Below are 19,389 nucleotides of genomic sequence, written 5' to 3'. Positions count from 1 at the left end.
GAAAGAAAAAAAGAAGCAACACTCCAATACACTTTTCTTTTCTTTTTTTTTTTTTCCTTTTTTACTTACATTAAATACATCGGTAAATCAGCAGTCGCATTCTGTTACCACGATTGTTATGTTGGGAGAGGAAGAAAAGGGGAAAAAGGCAAATGCTTTCTTAGAAGAAAAGAAAAGGATACCCCACCCTCAAAAGAACTGATCAGAAGAAAAAAAATGAAGAGCTGGGAAATAAAAAACTAAGATCCCCAAGCCCAAGAGAGCTCAAAGGAAAGCAGAGGAGCTAGTAGGAAATAGAAGGAAGGCAGCAGATAGGCCCAGAAGCTAAGGCCAATCCTGTTCCACAGGGGGCTGTGAAGGGGAGAAGAAGCCTGGAGAAATGGTTTCCCAGCCCCAAGGCAATGAAACACTTCACTCCTGTTCCATGGGGAAAGATGCAGAGAGAAACAAACAAACAAAAAACCCAAAAAACCTTCATTTCTAAGGAATCTAAGAGAGCTATCCTAGTTCTTCCACTTATAAGGACGCACTGGGTGCTTTGGGAGGCTGGTAGGTGCTGGGAAAGGAAAGGGAAAATGTATGTGTGTTTCAGGGCCACGGGAACTAAGGCTGCCCCTGGAAAAGGAAGGGAAATGAGTCCTAAGTGGAAGAACCTAAGCTGGGTCCTTCAGAGTCTCAGCTCCAAGGATTTTTCAGCTGCTCTGAGACAGAAGGCAGTCTGCAAATCAAAGGGTAGAAAGGTTCCAATCCTAGGTCACTGTGACCTTTCCTATCTTACTTCCCCCAATTTTCCCAAAACTCTGGGTTGGAACAAGGAGTTCAGAGTTCTCTCTTGCCTTGATGACTTCCCAAAGACATCCTAAAATACCTGATGAGGGATGTGAGGAGTGGCTAGAGATTTAGAAAGGACCCACGTTCCCTGGTGATGTGAGACAGCTGTGACGGACCTTCAGTGCCAGTTGTTCCCTATCCACAGGAACAGGTGTTACAGTATGAGGGGGCCACAAGTAGGCCTCTGTGGTATTAGCCCCTAGTGGTATGTGGATTAAACCACTGGCTGGGGGTGGGTATAAGGATAAGGATGGAGGGACTAAACCAAACATACTAACAAAGGGAAAAAGATAAAGGTCCTGATGGGAGGTGGAGGACAGAACAGACTGTACAGTGAGAATAAAGATCATACCTATTTACAGGGAAGTAGAAAAGACATGGTAATGGGTGGATCATTGAACATGAACCTTGGGAAAGGACAGAAAACTCCTCCCTCTTGCCTGACCCCTCTTTACTCCCATACCATGGCCTAGGCTATCCTGAGACCGCTCTCCAGTTGCTCAGTTAATTCCCCAGGAAAGGCAAACCTATACTCGAGAGCTAGGTTGGCAAGAATATAGGTTAAGAATCAGAGTTGGAGGAAGCAAGCAGTGGAGACAGGGCTTAAGTAGCTGCCACTGGTCCTGTTCTCTACAGCCCCTCCCAAAACCTCATATATATATACTACCTTGGGTTCCATTTAATTAAAAGGTGAGAGGGCAGGTAAATCAATCAAAACCCCCATAAAACAAGTATCCCAACTGAACTACCACCAATTAAAGTGCAAACTGCAGGGGAATATTGTGGCTGGGGCTGAGGCCATCTAAAGGCCGGGGGTGGGGGGAAATGCATATGTATAAATCAGAGGATGGGTATCAGAAACTGGTCCCTCCTCTAATTAGATCACAGCAGAGCCAAAGATGCAGGCAACCAGTGAAGATTCTTTGGAGGACTCTGGGGTCCAGAGTCTCCCCCACTATGGGGGAGGAGCTACCTAAGAGGCTGGGTGAGGGGGTAGTTAGGCCTTGGAACAGTTCCAGAGCCACAGGTGACACTACATCTCCACCTCCTCCACCTCTGCCCAGTTAACTAACACAACTCCTATCCGGTACCCAAGAGCTTGCCTTCCATTTCTCACCTCTACCTATAAACACCCTCCACAAGGCCAACTCGTGGAGACTGCAGTGTTTTCATATGAGAAACTCCAACCCCCCTCTCCCAAAAAAGGAACTGTTTCCTTACTCCCTCCTGCTCTGAGCCTTATTCTCCCCCCAGGGCCCTTAATGTGACTGAACTGGAAATCTCCTTCCTCAGTTCCTGGGTTCATCACCTTCTCCATCCTGGGGAGAGGAGGAAAAGGGGATCAAGAACAGGGACTGACCAAAAGCAGAAAGGGAAAGGGCAAAGACGAAAAAATGTTTTCTGAAAAAATGAGGAGGAGGAGGAGGAGGAGGAGGAGGAAAGATAAGTAGGTCTCTGTCTTGCACCTATAATACAAAGTGAAGAAAGTTTGTTTTGGAAGGTAAGTCCTGGGGGATCTGACCCCTAAGCCCCAGAGTAGGGGTAAGGAGGCCAGTGGCAACAGCTGCCTGGTGTTGGTTGCTGAAGCGTTAAAAAGTGCCATGACGGAGCTGTCAGGAGGCAGCCCTTGGGAGCCAGGGCTCAGTGTGCTGTTACCGTAGGGGCTGTGTGCTGAGGGGTGGGGATGGAGGTTATTTCTTAGCTCTCGTGCTAGCTCCATACTTGTTTGCTGCTAGCCACCCCCTCAGTTGCTACAACACTGGCTCTTGTTCTGCTGGGACTGTTCATGAAGATCCACACCCCGGCTTCGGCCTGCTGCACCCCCCAGATTCTGGGGTTCACTCTTTGGCAACTTCTTAGCTAGAGATAAAAAGAGAAGGAAAAAAGTATGGTAGATTTTAGTCATCCCTCCAAAGGACTATGGGTGGGGGATGGGGAAGGGGGAAATATGGAAGATTAAAAGAATGTTTTGAAGAGGGTAAGGTTCACCTGTAACTATGTGGAAGATGGGGGGGGGGGGTGGCTAAAGCTGCAGCCAAAGGATTGAGGTCATAATGGAAAGTTAAGATATTTCTATACCTAAAGTTTTCACAAGAGGAGACACTCCCCTCCATCTTTATGACTTGGGTTAGTGATCTTATCTAGAGGCAAGGGACGAAGACGAAGACCCCAGGTTGTTCTGACCTTACCTATTGCCAGGAAGAGATCATTCACGTTCATAGCTGTCTTGGCTGAAGTCTCCATAAACAATAAGCTGTTGTCATCTGCATATGCCTGGGCCTCCTGCAAGGGGTGGGTATACTGGTACTCAGAATGTAGGGTAGGAACAAGTATTGCCTTTCCACTCCCATGTAGCACCAGAGCTAGGCAACATCCTAGGTTCCCTCACTTTAACTGCCCCTCTGAGCCAGCTGGCCCTGGACCCATATTTTGGTGACAACTCCCTTAAGGATAACTGGTGGTCTAGACAGCTTAATCCAACCAGCAGGTGCCAGGAATCTTAATTATGAGGAATGTAAGTTGGTTGGGGGCTTTTAGGCTGTGACACGTGAATAGTCCCTTTCCTCAAATTCAACTGTTCCCTCTTTCCCGTTTTCACATTGGTATCCCCATACCTGGTACTTCCCTACCCCTCTGCTCTGGAATTTACTTCTGTCTCCTCTAAAATCTCCTGGCTGTCATTAGGGTCACAGTGTTGCTGTATTTAACTTGGTGTGGAACTGGGAAATGAGATGATAAAATGTCCTCAGGTGAGGTTTTCAGAGAGGGCAGGTTTATGGAAGAAAGGTCCCAAGCACCGAGGGAGCGTGTTACAGAGGGATTCTCCAGGCCATCTTACTTCATACTCCACCATGCGCTTATTGGCCAGGTCAGCTTTGTTCCCCGCCAGGGCAATAACGATGCTAGGACTGGCCTGTCGCTGTAGTTCCTTTACCCATGTCTTCGCTCGGGCGAAGGTTTCCTAGAAAAACATGAGGAAGAGAAAGGTTGGCCGGAAAGACTGCCAATCCAGGCCCATCATCTTCAAAACCCAGTCTCAAAACTCACCTCTCCTAGACAGCCTTCCTTCACTGAAACCACTTGTGTCTGATACTTCATTACCTCAGTCTCACCAGCACTTGGAAGTACAATTTATATTTTTATTTTGCTAAGACCTGGTTTTCTCTTCCCCACCTAATTTAATTCCTATAAATAAAAGCAGGAGAATCTTCTCAGCCCACTTACCTGATTAGTAATGTCATAAACCACAATGGCAGCTTGGGCACCTCTGTAGTACATGGGGGCCAAGCTATGGTATCGTTCCTGCCCAGCTGTGTCCCAGATCTCAAACTTGACTGTTGTGTCATCTAGACAAACAGACTGGGTGAGGAAGGCCGCTACGGATGAGAGAATGGAGGGGAAGAAGTTGTAAGTTGGAGGATCAATGGGAAAATCCCAGCCCCCTTCACAATATCTCCATTCTCTAAGACCAGTCACCACCCAAGTCATTGAGCTAAGGAAAAGGTTTTACATTCCCCTCCTTGTGTACAGGTCCTAGAACCAGGATTAAGACTGCCTTCAGCTAAGACCCTCCTGCCAGAAGCTTCTCTGCCTAAGGAATGAGGACACACAAACTATGAAGATTAGAGAGAAGAACTGACAATACCAGTCATCTCACTTCTAACCAAAATAGAGGAATAAGAGATGATGACAGAAAATAGGCTTCAGATAAAGGTCACATTAATAATTAGTTAGAAGACTTTACAGCCTGATGGCAGATCCCATAGTTATCAATATTATTTGGCTGTTACTTTTTTATATATCTTCTGCTGGTCCAAGAACACCACATTTCCAAGGTGACTAGTAAAAGCGGGGAAGGAGTTAACATGGAAGTTCTCATAAAAGATCTTTTACTGAACTAGGGCCCTATTTTGGGGGTAGCAGAAGGTAGAAGGTAGTAAAGATGGGAAAGGCAGATGCCTTTTATCTTTTGTATTTAGTTCCAGCCTCTCTTTTACCAGGTATGTTTATCAGAATCATCTAAGGAGCTTTTCCCAACACACCTGTCTATACCTCCACCAACCTCACTCTATTTCCAATACTAATCAGTAGATCTAGAGTAGGGCCCAAGCATGTCAGGATGAAAATGTTCTCCAAGTGATTTTGATACACATTTGTTATTATGAATCACTGTTCCAAACCAACCCTGCTCAAGGTGACACTCAACTGAACTTCAAATGACTTAAGAAAAACATGGGAAGACGACAAACTGAGATTTTAAAAAATGAGTGATTTTCTAGGTGTGCAATCAACCTTTCTAATTTTCTTTCTAGGAAGCAAGGGGCAAACATACACCTTCTTTTTGGCATTATGGCAGGTTTTTTTCCTGCTTTATAAAGGATTTCCATTCCAAGCAGCTAAAAAGGCCAGCTCCATAGTCAGGTCCCTACATCTCCCTTCAACATTGTCCCTCTTCTTTCCCTGAGGTACTCACCTCCAATGGTGCTTTCTTGGTACTCATGGAACTGCCCTTTGACAAAACGTAATACCAGGCTAGACTTCCCCACTGCAGATTCACCCAGCAGGACCAATTTGAACTGGCATATTTTGCTGGCCTGGGGCTGCCCATTGGGCCTGGCTGTGCTTCTGCTAGTCATGGCTAGATTATGAGAATGGGAAAGGGTGGAGGGAGGGGGATGCCACAAAGCGGCAAAGGGGGGAAGGGGAAAGGGGAGGGGACTTCAGGCTTCAACAGTCCTGCAAGAAAAAAGTGGGTAAAATTAAACACAAGGACATTGCAGCTGCAATCAGTTTTAGAAAAAAGATAAATCTCTTCATTTCTTTGCTCTTATGAGGACTTAACAATTAAAATCATCCACCATTAAAAGGTTATCCCACTGAGAGGGTCCCAGGCAGCTGACACTCAGTGGTAATAACGGGGAGCAATAAAATAAGAATTGCACCTAGGGGTGCCTGGGTGTCTCATTTGGTTAAACATCTATCTTCGGCTTAGGTCACAATACCAGGGTGCTGAGATCAGACCCTGTGGCAGGCTCCCTGCTCAGATTCTCTCTCTCTCTCTCAAATAAATAAATAAACAAAATCTTAAAAAACAAAAACAATTGCATCTGAAGTGGAGTTTGCCATACAACATAATTCTCATTTGCCAAGGGAGCTGATATGGAGAGACTGAAAACTGTGTGAAATACATTTATTTCCCATTAATTCCCCACCAGGTCTTCATTTTTTTTTTTTTTTTAAGATTTATTTATTTGAGAGAGAAAGAACACAAGTGGGAGGAGGGAGTGAATCTGGAGCAGGACACAGGGGTCGATCCCATGACCCCTGTCATGGGATCATGAACTGAGCCAAAATCAAGAGCCAGATGCTCACCCCAGGTCTTCAAAAAACAGCAAACCGATCAACTTTTGAGACTTCTTGTTTCCTTTTTCAGGGGGAAGAGGGGCAGAGGAGGAAGGAGAGAAAATCTTAAGCAGGCTTCAAGCCAGCATGGAGCCTAAGGAGGGCTCCAGCTCCCAACCCTGAGGTCATGACCTGTGCTGAAATCAAGAGTGAGATGCTTAACTGAGCTACCCAGGCACCCCCCAAATGTACCATGTACCCTAGATCCCCAGTATCCTGGTACTGGCCTCCCCCCTGGCTCCCATCTTTTTTCTAGCTTTCAAAATGAAAGATTTATTCTAGGGGTGTGGGATGAGTCACCCTCCCTAAGAGCAGAGGGGTTCCTCTGGTTCCATATCCTTCATACAATCCAGTAATCCTCTTGACATTTCTGAAACTCTAACCAGGGTCCATTTGCCAGAAGACAGACATCCAACAGACCACATTCAGCACCAACTCTTTCACTTTGCTCCTGCCACCTCTCCAAGTCTGAGAATATATCAAATTGAAAAATCCGTAGGCCTCACCTACTCTCAATTTGCAGCTGTCTTCCTGGTGCCTGGGGATTAGATAACCCCACATTAAATGGGCCTAACAGCTGCAGCCCTCCGTATTAGAGGCAAAGAAAGAGGGTGTACCTTCTAAACACACACAGGAGTCTCCAGAGGATGATATAGGGATAAGTTTTTTCTTTCTTTTTTTTAAAAAGAATTTTTTTATTATTTATTTTTTGGGGGGGCAGGGTTTGGATGGGCAGAGGGAAAGGGAGAGAGAATCTTAAGCAGACTCTGCGCTGAGTGCAGAGGTGGACATGGGGCTTGATCCCAGGACCCTGAAATCACAACCGGAGCCAAAATCAAGACTCAGATGCCTAACCAACGGGTTAGGTTAGGTTAGGTTAGGTTAGGTCTGAGCCACGCAGACGCCCCGTAAGGGTAATTCAAGCAATAAACATTTGATGAAAATAAACTGAACTTCTTTACCTTTACCTTTCAAGAGGCTTGGAAAGCTGGTGGTGGAGGAAGAGACAGAGAGAGGTTGAGACTTTGAGAGTCTAATCATCCGAACCTGAATATACTTCACCATTCTGACTCTGAGGGGAAGGGAACTATGACATCAAAGGAGTGAGCATGATCAGCGCATACAAAACCTCTGTCTAAAATCTAAGCTTTGCTTGGGTTATACTTTGTTCCAATTAATCTCTTCTTTCTCCAAGGTTGATTCTAGTAACAATCTGTAATTCTAGTAAAGCTAGGAAAGATAGTAAAGACAGGAAAACAGAAAAAATCATACAGTGCAGAGGAACAAAGACTGTGAAGTCCAATTCCCTGGATTTATTTTACGGTTCTGCTTACTAGCTGTGAAGCTTTGGGCAAGTTACTAAATCTATTTGTGCATTCATTGCATCTGTAAAATAGGATAATAGCCTTATGAGCACTCACTTCAGAAGGCTGTTGTGAGAATTAAATAATAGAAATAACTGAAGTATTTGGCAAGAGTTCAATGAACATTAAGCTACTAGTCATTATTAATGACATCAAGAAATTTCAGAGCCTTGCCTTCCACCTTCATAAAACAGAAAAAATACCTACCTCATAGAGTAGCAGTAAAGATTAAGGAAAAGATGTGTTTAGCATAGTGTTAAAAAAATAAATATTGTTAGTTAGTGGCCCTGATTCACAGAAAAGATCAACTTAATATACTAAAATATATCTCAATATTAATTTTAACTAATATATTCCTAAAAGGCAGGCTTTATAAGAAGTAGAGAAAAAACACAGAAAAAACAAGTGTAAAGAGGAAGTACACAGGGGAATAAGAGAGAAGCAAGACCTCAGAAAAGTCCCAAAGTAAACTTAAGACAGAGGAATGTGGGACGCCTGGGTGGCTCAGTTGGTTGGACGACTGCCTTCGGCTCAGGTCATGATCCCGGAGTCCTGGGATCGAGTCCCACATCGGGCTCCTAGCTCCATGCGGAGTCTGCTTCTCCCTCTGACCTTCTCCTTGCTCATGTTCTCTCTCACTGTCTCTCTCTCAAATAAATAAATAAAATCTTTAAAAAAAAAAAAAAAAAGACAGAGGAATGTAAGAAATTACTCTGATTCTACTAGGTATTTTATATACCTCATGACAGTAAGTCCTAAGAATCCAGAAATACACAGGCTATTTTCTGAAGTTTTCAGTGATTTCTGATGAAATGATTAAAAAAATAGAGAAATACAGCAAATTTTTCATAAAAAACTAAATTTAATCAAGAAAAAAAAAATTTCAGTAGGCTCCACATCCAGCATGGAGCCAACACAGGGCTTTGAACCCAGGACACTGAGATCAACACCTAAGTTGAGATCAATTGTTGGTTACCCAGATGCCCCTAAATTTATCTAAGTTAAAAGAATATTCTTTATAATAAGATTTCTAACCTCTTTTTTTTTTTTTTTTTTTTTTTAAAGATTTCATTTGTCAGAGAGACAGCACAAGCAGGGGGAGCAGCAGGTAGAGAAGTAGGCTCCCTGCTGAGCAAGGAGCCCGATGTGGGACTCCATCTCAGGACCCTGGGATTATGACCTGAGCTGAAGACCAATGCTTAACAGACTGAGCCACCCAGGCGTCCCTAACTTCTTACTTACTTAGTATTAATTCTCAAAGGGAAATATATATATTATGTGGAAAAATCTCTGAGACCTATTTTTAAAAAAAGATGTAGAGAGGCCAGCACCTGGATAGCTCAGTTGGTTAAGTGCCTGACTCTTGATTTTGGCTGGGTTGGTGATCTTGGGGTGGTGGGATTGAGCCCTGTGTTGGGCTGCCAACTCAGTGTGGAGCCTGCTTGAGATTCTCTCCCTCTCAAATAAATAAATGAATCTTAAAACAAAACAAAACAAAACAAAAAGATTGTAGAACAAAACATATGGTTAGCTCCTGTTAGCTTCTATTTCCGTAAAACCAAATTCTGCATAGAAAACAGTATGGAGGGACGCCTGGGTGGCTCAGTGGGTTAAAGCCTCTGCCTTCATCTCAGGTCATGATCCCAGGGTCCTGGGATCGAGCCCCGCCATCGGGCTCTTTGCTCAGCAGGGAGCTTCCCCCTCTCTCTGCCTGTCTCTCTGCCTGCTTGTGATTTCTCTCTGTCAAATAAATAAATAAAATCTTAAAAAAAAAAACAAAAACAAAACAGTATGGAGAGGTGCCTGGGTGGCTCAGTGGGTTAAAGCCTCTGCCTTCAGCTCAGGTCATGATTCCAGGGTCCCAGGATCTCTGCTCAGCAGGGAGCCTGCTTCCTTCTCTCTCTCTCTCTCTGCCTGCCTCTCTGCCTACTTGTGATCTCTGTCTGTCAAATAAATAAATAAAATCTCTAAAAAAAAAAAAAAAAGAAGAAAAAGAAAGAAAGAAAACAGTATGGAAGGATCCATACTCATCTGTTAACAGTGGTTACTTCTGAGAAGAGTGGGACTGATAAGGGTAGTAAGTGAAGGACTCAGTTTTTTTCGTTCTACGCCATTTTTATTTATTTAATTTATTCATTTATTTTAAGATTTTATTTGAGAGAGGGAGAGAGAGAACATGGCTTGGCAGTTGTGGGGAGGGGGGTGGAGGTGGTCAGAGGGAGCAGCAGATTCCCAGCTGAGCAGGGAGCCCAATGTGGGACTTGATTCTGGGACTCCAGGATCATGACCTGAGCTGAAGGCAGTCCCTTAACTGAGCCACCTAAGGTGCCCCTAAACAATTTTTTTTTAAAACAGTAAATACGCATTTTTAATTTTTTTAGGAAATGTATTTAAAAGTTTTCTAAATAATTTTTAATGCTTTAAAAAATAATGGTGTTGATAGGCAGTAGTAAGCTTTCTAAATACCCATATATTATGGGAAAGCAAAAACTCTCAAATTTAAATTAGCTGGTCCATGGGCACTTGGGTAACTCAGTTGGTTAAACCTCTGCCTTTGGCTCAGGTTGTGTGGTCCCAAGGTTTTGGTTCTGAGCCTGTGTCGGGCTCCCTGCTCAGCAGGGAGTCTGCTTCTCCCTTTGCCCCTACCCAGCTTGTATTTTTTTTTTACTCTCTCTCTCCCCGCCTCTCAAATAAATAAATAAATAATCTTAAAAAAAAAAAAAAAAAAACAGATTAGGGCACTTGGGTGGCTCAGTCAGTTAAGTGTCTGCCTTCAGCTCAAGTCATGCTACCGGGGTTCTGGGATTGAGTGGGAAGCCTGTTTCTCCCTCTCCCCACTGCTCCTGCTCTCTCTTGCTCTCTCTCAAATAAATGAATAAAATCTTTATTTTTAAAAAGATTTCATTTATTCAAATTTGTGACAGAGAGGGAGCATGAGCAAGAGTGGGCAGGGACAGAGGAAGAAGCAGACTCCCAACTGAGTGGGGAGCTCAACACAGGCTGGATTCTACAAAGCTGAGATCATAGCCTGAGCTGAAATCAAGAGTGGAAAGCTTAACCAACTGAGACACCAAGGTGCCCCCCCCCTTAATTAGGTTCCTAACCACTAGTTAAAGTTCTTTAGCTTTCATTCTCAAAATGTGGGACCAGATCCCTGGACCCTGAGATCACAACCTGAACTAAAGGCAGACACTCAAGGGACTGAGCCACCCAGGTACCCTAAATATAACCTTTAACAAAAAAATAAATTAGTTGGCCCACAAAATCCTAAATTCTGGGAATCAGTACTGCAAGAATCAGTTAAATAGGTTATTTTAGGGGCACCTGGGTGGCTCAGTGGGTTAAGCCTCTGCCTTCAGCTCAGGTCATGATCTCAGGGTCCTGGGATCGAGCCCCAAATCAGGCTCTCTGCTTGGCAGGGAGCCTGCTTCCTCCTCTCTCCGCCTGCCTCTCTGCCTACTTGTGACCTCTGTCAAATAAATAAATAAAATCTTTTAAAAAAATAGGTTATTTTATTTATTTATTCCTTTAGATGTATTTATTTGAGAGAGAGCACGTGCGTGCGCACATTGGAGCAGGGGAGGGGCAGGGAGAGAGAGAGAGAGCATCTCAAGCAACTCCCAACACAGGCCCGATCCTACAAAGCTGAGATCACAACCTAAGCTGAAATCAAGAGTGGGAAGCTTAACTGAGCCACTCAGGCACCCCTTAATTAGGTTCTTAACCACTAGTCACACAGTTCTTTAGCTCTTTTCATTCTCAAACTGTGAACTGTAAACCAACAGTGACCCTGAAATCACTTGGTGGAATGCATTTGGGGGAAAAAGCAAAGAAGAAACAGAATAAAAAATAACAAGTCTACTGCAAATAGTAAGAATCACTCTGTGAAAATGTTTCACTTTATGTACACACTGAATTATGATATGAAATGTTTTATTATGAGTCATGATAAAAAAAAAGTTTAAAAAACACTGCTTTGGAGAGTGACAATGAGAGATGAAGTGACAATGAAAGATGGGTTAATAAGGGTGGGAAAAAGTCTAGTTTTGGGGTAGGGTATAGCCTATGGTTACTACAGCATTTCTAGATGAAATTAAGCTGAGGGCTGAATATATAGCTCTCCAGGGGTCAGAGGATTCTCCAACCCTGCTACTAAAGTTATGACGCAATTATGAAAATGGGAAGCCAAACTAGACAGGGGCAGTCCTGTGTGGTGTTGGGAAGGGCTTTGGAATCAAGCTAGGTTGAGTTTTATTCTCTGCTTTGCCGGTTATATGCCACTGTGATCTTAGGCTCCTTACCCCCTTTGCCTTTCTGTTTCCTTATCTGTAAGGATCTTTGTGGAGGGAGGTGAGTAAGAAAAAGTAGCAAAGAACAGAACTGAATTCAATTCCAAAGTTCTGAGTACATTTAGGAAATTTTTTTCTCTTAGAGTATCTCAGAATCTGTGAGGAATTATTATTATTATTTTTAAAGATTTTATTTATTTATTTGACAGATCACAAGTAGGCAGAGAGGCAGAGAGAGAGAGAGAGAGAGAGAGAGAGAAGCAGGCTCTCTGCTCAGCAGGAGGCTTGATCCCAAGACCCTGAGATCATGACCTAGGCGGAAGGCAGAGGCTTAACCCACTGAGCCACCGAGGGGCCCTGAGGAATTATTTTTTAAAACATATTTATGTGGCACTTCCTATACACGGTTTCGTAACAAAAGATAGGCCATCATAATGCTACACTTTAGAAAACAGATGACCCCAGAGAGGGGAAGAAAACTACAGATGATAAACTGATCAAGTTTCCTTCGGGTGACATATATATGCTATACTCTAAGACACAACAGGAAAAGTTAACTAGATTCTTTGACTTAATTGCTCACTCCCCTCCACTTTTCTTTAAAAGTAAGCGCTACATCCAAGGTGGACCTTGAGCGCACAACCCCAGAGATAGAGACTCATATGCTCTACCCACTGAACCAGCCAGGCACCCCAATTATTTGCTCATATTTTCACCCATTTCAAAGCATGTGATCCAAGGGGCAGAACACTAAGCCTCAATGTTCCTACTTTACAATAAGAAAACATGGGAGTTTGCATGGACTGAATTCTCACAGGCAGACACATGGCTCTAGGCCTAGGAAAACGGGAGGGAGTACGGGAAATGTGGAGATGGGAAATAATCACAGACACATTCACGCTGCAAAATCCGTCACCCCCTCCAGACAGTAAATTAAGCCAGAGCCCAGACAAAATCAGCAAACTTTCTTGCTACCAAGCAACCTTGGGTTGTCACAGATTAGGAATTATTAGAAAAAACTACTTCCTACCCCAATGTGTCACCTCAATAATGTCTTACCTTCCCTGTTCACAGTAATTGATAGGCTGCCCATCATTGTGCCTTAATCTTTAATCCCAATGTGTATATAGGGTATCATGTTTTTTATGCAAAGCCTCAATGGCCAGGCTCTCAAAAGATCAGGGGTACAGAAGTGAAATATACATAAGATTCAAATGATTTGGGGCACCTGGGTGGCTCAGCTGTTAAGTGTCTGCCTTGGCTCAGTTCATGATTCCAGGGTCCTGGGATCGAGCCCCGCATCACGCTCCCTGCCTGCTTCTTCCTCTCCTTCTGCCTGCTGTTCCCCCTACTTGTTCTCACTTTCTCTCTGTCAAATAAAGAAAGAAAATCTTAAAAAAAAAAAAAAAACAAATGATTTCTAGTGATTTTTTTTTTTTTTTTTTTGCTAAGAGTTGACAATAGGCATCCATTCAAAGACAAAAAAGAAACCACAGCCACCTGGCCAAATGGTGTGATGATTACCTTCAAACCTGAGGCAAAAAAAAAAAAAAAAGGGAGGACAAGGAAGTTATTCTTCCCTTCAATGCTTTCAGTTTGTAAGAGAAAAAAAAAAAAAATCAGATTTAACTTCCACAAAAATGACCATTAACAAGGGAGAATCCTCCTGATTGAGGGCTGACAATGGCATTAGCCCACCGGGGAGGGGCAAGGCGGAGGATGAAGGGCCAAGTTCTTTATCATGGGCAGCACCTCTAAGCAGCTCAGGAAAGTATGAACAGGAAAGATTTCTTAGCTTGCTGGTCCCAGCTAGAGCAAAACTATTCTTCAGGCCCCCTTCCACTTGGCATCTTTGAGTCTCTATGCCAACCACATTATGAAGACTTTAGAAGTCTATTACCTACTAACAGAGACTAACTTCCAGATATATAGGCACTGGAGTCTAGCCCACACTTAAATGTCAGCCCCATAAAGGTCAGTTTCCCAGATAAGAGGCAGTCTAGAGATCTAGTCCAGTCTCTGTATTTTACAGGTAAGGAAACTGAAGCACATAATATTAATCAACTTGCCAAGTATTACCACATAGACAGCTATTACAAATAACATTAAACAACTTGGGGCACCTGGGTGGCTCCGTTGGTTAAACACCTGCCTTTGGCTCAGGTCATGAGTTCCACTTTGGACTCCCAGCTCCTCTGGGAGCCTGCTTCTCCCTCTGCCTCTCTCTGTCTCTCATGAATAAATAAATAAAACCTTTTAAAAAACATTAATCAACTTGCCAGGTGTTATCATACAGACAGCTAAATCTTTTAGCAAGTACTCCTAGTCATGTACTCTTGATAGTAATAATGTATCACTATACCTTTTAAGGAAGCAGGAGATGCTAACTCTGAACTGAGCTCTGGAGAGGATGCCAGGACAGGAATAAGAGTTTAAACTGATTAGTTTCTACCTCTATTCAGTTTAGGTAAGTACTTCCTTTGGGATTAAAAACAAGGTAGGCCTTCCCTGAGAACCAGAATCCAGTTCCATATTCTTCTAACAGAAGAACTCACACTATGCCTCTCTAGAAGGTCTTGACCAACCCTGCCAGGACAGTTGAAATGGAAATAATTTAATGGAAGGTAATAGGGAAAGAGTGGTAATTTTTACAGGAGTCTGTGGACCTGGGGACTAATCTAAAAGCTTTACCGATTAGGGACGACAGGACAAAAGCCAGTAAATACCTTCAACTCTCAACTTTGTTTAGACCCCAAAACACTAAAATCTTGAACTGAGAGTTCTACTACTTGGCTCAGGTCTTTTTTATTGTGTTGATTCAAGATTAACTAATAAGTTGCAGTCTTAAATGAGAGAGTCCTTCCACTTCTCCCCACTCTCTCCCTTATATTTCCCCAAGAGGTAAAAAGCATGCTTATCTCTTATCAGCATGGTAGTACAAGCTCTTTATTATTGACCTGGAAAAGATAGGAATGCCCTTCCTTACTTTGTCTGCCTAGTAAACTCCTAATTTATCTTTTAAGGCCAAGCTCAAATGTCACCTTCTCCGTAAAATTGCATAATTACCCTATCACCCCAGCAGAATTCATCACTGCTTCCTCTAGGGTCCTACAGCATTAAGATGATACTTTTATCACAGTCCTTATATTACATGAGTTAATTGTGTGTATCTGTTCTGCTGAACTATGAACTTCTCAAGAAGTGTTAACTATTTTTTCTATGTCATTTTGACTCTCCAGAGCACAGCACAATGTCTGGTCCCTAGTAGGTGTTCACTAAATGTTCCCTAAATTAAGGCTAAAGCAGTCCTACTTCCCTCCTTCATCTATTCCTCCCCTGTGTCATCTGGATAGTTTCTTACTCAGTTCCATTTGGGGATGTTTTTAATAGTCCTCAGAAAACCAATTCTCTCCCTGGCCTCTTTGTGATCTCCCTTGGATGCAGGGCCCTCTTGGGACCCAGCCCACAAAGTACTGTTGCAACTCACATGGGCTAACTGCTTTTCCTGTCACCCGTTACTATGCTCAGATGGCCTAATCACACCCCATATGCAGCCCTCCCACCCTAAGACTGAAGCAACTGTGGCTTAAAACAAAGTTCCCTGAGTTTTCAGCTAATATAAATTGCTGAAAAACTTTGGGTCATTATCTCTATTAATTCCTGAGCTTGAGAAACGCAAGTTAAAAAAACCCAAAACTATGAGGGCTAGAGGACATTCTGAAAAGGTACCCACTGCCCCTAAACCACAGCCACAATCTGGCCCAGAAATCTGCACACACTTTGTTCACCTGGTTGGCTCCTTACTAAGCTCAGTTACTGTTCAATGACTAAATCTTTCCTACAACACTCTTAGGAAGTGGAAGCGTATTGTGTAGGGTTTTAAGTTATTCTTCCTCCTAGAGGGCTGTTGCATTTCCTTATTTTAAGTTCATTCTCTTACACTTTGGTTTCCAATCTGAAATGCTTTAAGATTAGGGAGCAGCCTATACCCTTGCTTCTCCTACCCTATGTCTCCTTAGAAGTCAAATTTGTATCAATGCATACAAACAAGCAAACTACAGAAAAGCAATCCTTACTCCCGAGCAAACTAAGAGTTACAAGGTATGACTTGTAGTCAAGTATGGCTTGAAGAAAGAGAGACAGCCCTCTTCTCCAAATACAGTTTTTAACTCTAGATCTGTGTAAGCCTGTTTCTTGAAGTCAGGCTTTGATTAAGAGGAAGGTGGAGGGGCACCTGGATGGTTCAGCGGGTTAAACATCTTTTTTTTTTTTGAGAGAGATAGAGAGCACAAGTAGGCAGAGCGGCAGGCAGAGGGAGAGGGAGAAGCACGTTCTCCGAAGAGCAGGGAGCCCGATGCGGGACTCCATCCTAGGACCTTGGGATCATGACCTGAGCCAAAGTCAGCCTCTTAACCGACTGAGCCACCCAGGCGCCCAAGCATCTGACTCTTGATCTCAGGTCATTGAGTTCAACCCTGCTGGGCATGGAGCCTACTTAAAAAAAAAAAAAAAAAGTAAATAAGAAAGGGACAGGTATACAAGAATGTAGAGAATAATGGCAAAACCTATAGAGATGATTAACACACACACACACACACACAATTTTTTCTGGGACTGCTTTGCAGAAGGAAAATAAAAACTCCTTGAGGTACATAAAGTTTCTGAGGGCACTGTACAAAGGCTGGGCAAACTAGAGGTTTCTAAAGCCAGTAAGGACAAATTCAATTAATAAGGTGGCAGAATGAAATGTCCCAACTGTACTGAGGTGTAGAGGAAAACAATTTCAAATCCAGAGAAACTTGAGAGTTTTCTCACATCACTACAGAAAGACAGATCCAGAGGCCCTTTAGGAGAACCATCATCTTTTAGGTTAATGAAAGGTCAGTGATATAATCTGAACATGCAGAGACCATGAACCAGAAGATAGAGGTCTCAAATTCCTCACGTTAGCAGAGATCCAATAATTCTCCCAAACAAATGATTTACCTAATCTTCCTTTCCTGCCCATAAAAGAGAAAAAGTATTGGCCATCTATTTGGGCATTTCCTAGGATGTCCAGTGCACAGGTCGGGACGGAAGACACTCCATGTTAAATTTTAAGAAGGTGAGGGATAACCTAGATAGACCTTTCTGCTTGTTGATTTTGATAGAAGGAAGACAAATGAGCAGTGAAAGGAGCACAATAAATAATAGAGCATCATTCCAGAAGGGAATATTGGAAAGAATGAGAGACCAGAGTTTGGTGAGAACATGAAAACAGAATTGCCTTTGGTGGCATATCCCCTAAAGCAAAGTGAGATTAGTCTGATCTGTCTCTAGTCTTTGACCTTTCTGGATGTAATGAGGGAGGAATATGTGGGAAGGTTTACACTTTTTACATTTCTGTACAGCCTGAATATTTAAAAATATGTACATATTACCTTTGTAATTAAGAAGAAATGTAGTTATAAAACATGTTTGTATAAAAAGGTAAAAGGAAAAAAAAAAGGTAAAAGGAGGAAGTATAAGGGAAAATCCAATAAGCTTCAATCTATGGGGGACTAAAGAGGTCAGCAGACCATTAAAAATATATGAGGGAGGGGCACCTGGGTGGCTCAGTGGGTTAAGCCTCTGCCTTCCGCCCAGGTCACGATCTCAGGGTCCTGGGATGGAGTCCCGCATCAGGCTCTCTGCAGGGCAGGGAGCCTGTCTCTCTGCCTTCTTGTGATCTCTCTCTCTCAAATTAAAAAAAAAAAAAAAAAAAAAAAAAATATATATATATATATATATATATATATGGAGAGGGGGGACTCCTATGCCTTAGTCATCCATCTTCTTTTTCTCTACTCACCCCCTTCCTCAAATGCCTTACTGTTGAGGCATTTGATTCAACTTCCTTAACAGCACAGAAACCTGGGCTCCTGAAGAAGTACACAAAGAAAAGGGGGTGATGCCAACTTTCTAGAATGGAATTTCTCACTCTTCCTAAAATCCCTTCCTCAGTGATATCACCTCTCATTTCCAGGCTTGGTTCCACCTAACCATTACCTGCCTGGGAAATACCCAAGTCTAAGTTCCACAAAAGTTTCACCAACTGTCGTCAGAAGATCTCATCGTGGCTGGGGATCTCTAATCCCCTTTCAAATGTGGATAACAAAATCACTGATTACCTGCTTCTAGGTCAGAGATACAGTATCCACCATAGGCCAGATTATTAAGTGAGAAACAAACACCCCCGAAATCCAACTTCTTAGCTCTTTCACAGGACTGCACCCAAACCCAGCTGAGGCTGGTAACAAGAAACAGAGACTGCACCATAAACCAAGGGAAAGAAAGTGCAGGGGCTGAGTTTGGAACATTCAACAGCCACAGAAAAAAAAATTTTTTTTAAACTTTTGTCTTCATTAGCTACCCCGGGAGTACCCAAAAACTTCAGGTTACCACATCTCAATACTAAAAGAACAAAAGAGTGGGTCCCCCAAGACCCAGATCCTCTGGCCCACCCTTGAGCATTCCCAGAAGCTCCCATTAACTGATACCAGGCCCTGCTGCCACTTCTCCAACTAACTAGTCTTTTAGATTAGTAAAGTTTTCCTCTTTTGCCTCCGTTCTCACTCAATGAACCCAAATCGCTCTCGGCTCAACTCAGGGGCACCCTAGTTATTTTTATAATTGTCACTTTCCCTTTAGAGAATGCCCCTTACCCAACTAGGAAGGCTTCTCAGGCCCTTCTAATTAGACATTTCGAGAACCCCAGCCCCGGCTACCCTCGCAGCCCGGGCGTCAGGTTTGACCCTTCCTCACCTCCTGGCAAATGGCCTTACCTCACTCGTGGCCCCGTCCCTTTCCCCCAGCTCCTCCCTCTTCAGCGCTGCTCAATGAGGCCTGCCTCTGCCTTCACACAGCCCGGGGCCTCCCGCGCCAGCCCCTGGCCCGCCAACACAGCCTGGCCGCCTCCTGGGCCTCACCAACTTTGCGCTCCCAGCCCGCCCGACCCCCTCCTCAGCGCCCCCATTGGGCCTGCCGGGGCCCGGCTCCCTGCTACCCTCTCCAGTGGGCCACTCTGACCCCTTGGTGAGGCCCAGATCCGCCTCTGCTCTCAGGCCAGCCTGCTCTCCTCTCCCGGGCTCCTCCGCCCCTGCCCTTGTGGGCTCCATCAGCGCAGTACCTGGGGCTCCGTCTCCCCCGTCGGGCCGAAGCCTGTGTCGAACAGACAAACAGCTGCAGCTCAACCAAACCCTCCTGCCCCTCCTCCTCCTCCTCGTCCTGGGGCGGGGGCCCCAGCCAATAGCACGATTACCCGCCTACCATCAAGGGTGGGCGATGTGTGCACTAATCCGCCAATCTTCTGGAGAAAGGCGGGCCTCTTCCGGCGCGGTCACCAACGAGTACGAGCGAGGGACTGGACAGGCGGGGCCCCAGACCAATATAGAGAGGGAAACTCTGAAGATGGACGAGGTGGGGGGCCATTAAAGAGCAAGCTTTCTGAGACGGGGGCGGTGCGCTGGTGACAGGCGTACATG

The 19,389-nt window shown here is 44.0% G+C and overlaps 1 protein-coding gene across 1 annotated transcript; it reads right to left on the bottom strand.

Moving 5' to 3' along the window:
- Positions 1–27: 27 nt before the first annotated feature.
- On the bottom strand, positions 28–19,136 carry RAB5B (RAB5B, member RAS oncogene family). The gene is made up of 6 exons (XM_032348563.1): positions 19,035–19,136; positions 5,306–5,568; positions 4,057–4,208; positions 3,671–3,793; positions 3,021–3,114; positions 28–2,691 (listed from the first exon to the last, which is right to left on the bottom strand). The coding sequence occupies exons 2-6, from the start codon at positions 5,466–5,468 to the stop codon at positions 2,576–2,578; spliced, it is 648 nt and encodes a 215-aa protein (XP_032204454.1). The 5' UTR covers positions 5,469–5,568; positions 19,035–19,136; the 3' UTR covers positions 28–2,575.
- Positions 19,137–19,389: the final 253 nt, after the last annotated feature.

The sequence above is a fragment of the Mustela erminea genome, chromosome 6 (assembly GCF_009829155.1).
Source record: "Mustela erminea isolate mMusErm1 chromosome 6, mMusErm1.Pri, whole genome shotgun sequence".
NCBI classification, from domain to species: Eukaryota; Metazoa; Chordata; class Mammalia; order Carnivora; family Mustelidae; genus Mustela; species Mustela erminea.
Note: the sequence above shows the minus strand (reverse complement) of the source record. Positions and strands in the feature narration are given on the sequence as shown.

Bases quoted from the DNA above. Each gene is read 5' to 3' on its own strand.
- RAB5B (XM_032348563.1), bottom strand. From the start codon at position 5,468: ATGACTAGCAGAAGCACAGCCAGGCCCAATGGGCAGCCCCAGGCCAGC. The intron at 4,209-5,305 runs GTGAGTACCTCA...TCTCATCCGTAG, and splicing joins CCAAGAAAGCACCATTGGAG to CGGCCTTCCTCACCCAGTCT. The intron at 3,794-4,056 runs GTAAGTGGGCTG...ATGTTTTTCTAG, and splicing joins TTTATGACATTACTAATCAG to GAAACCTTCGCCCGAGCGAA.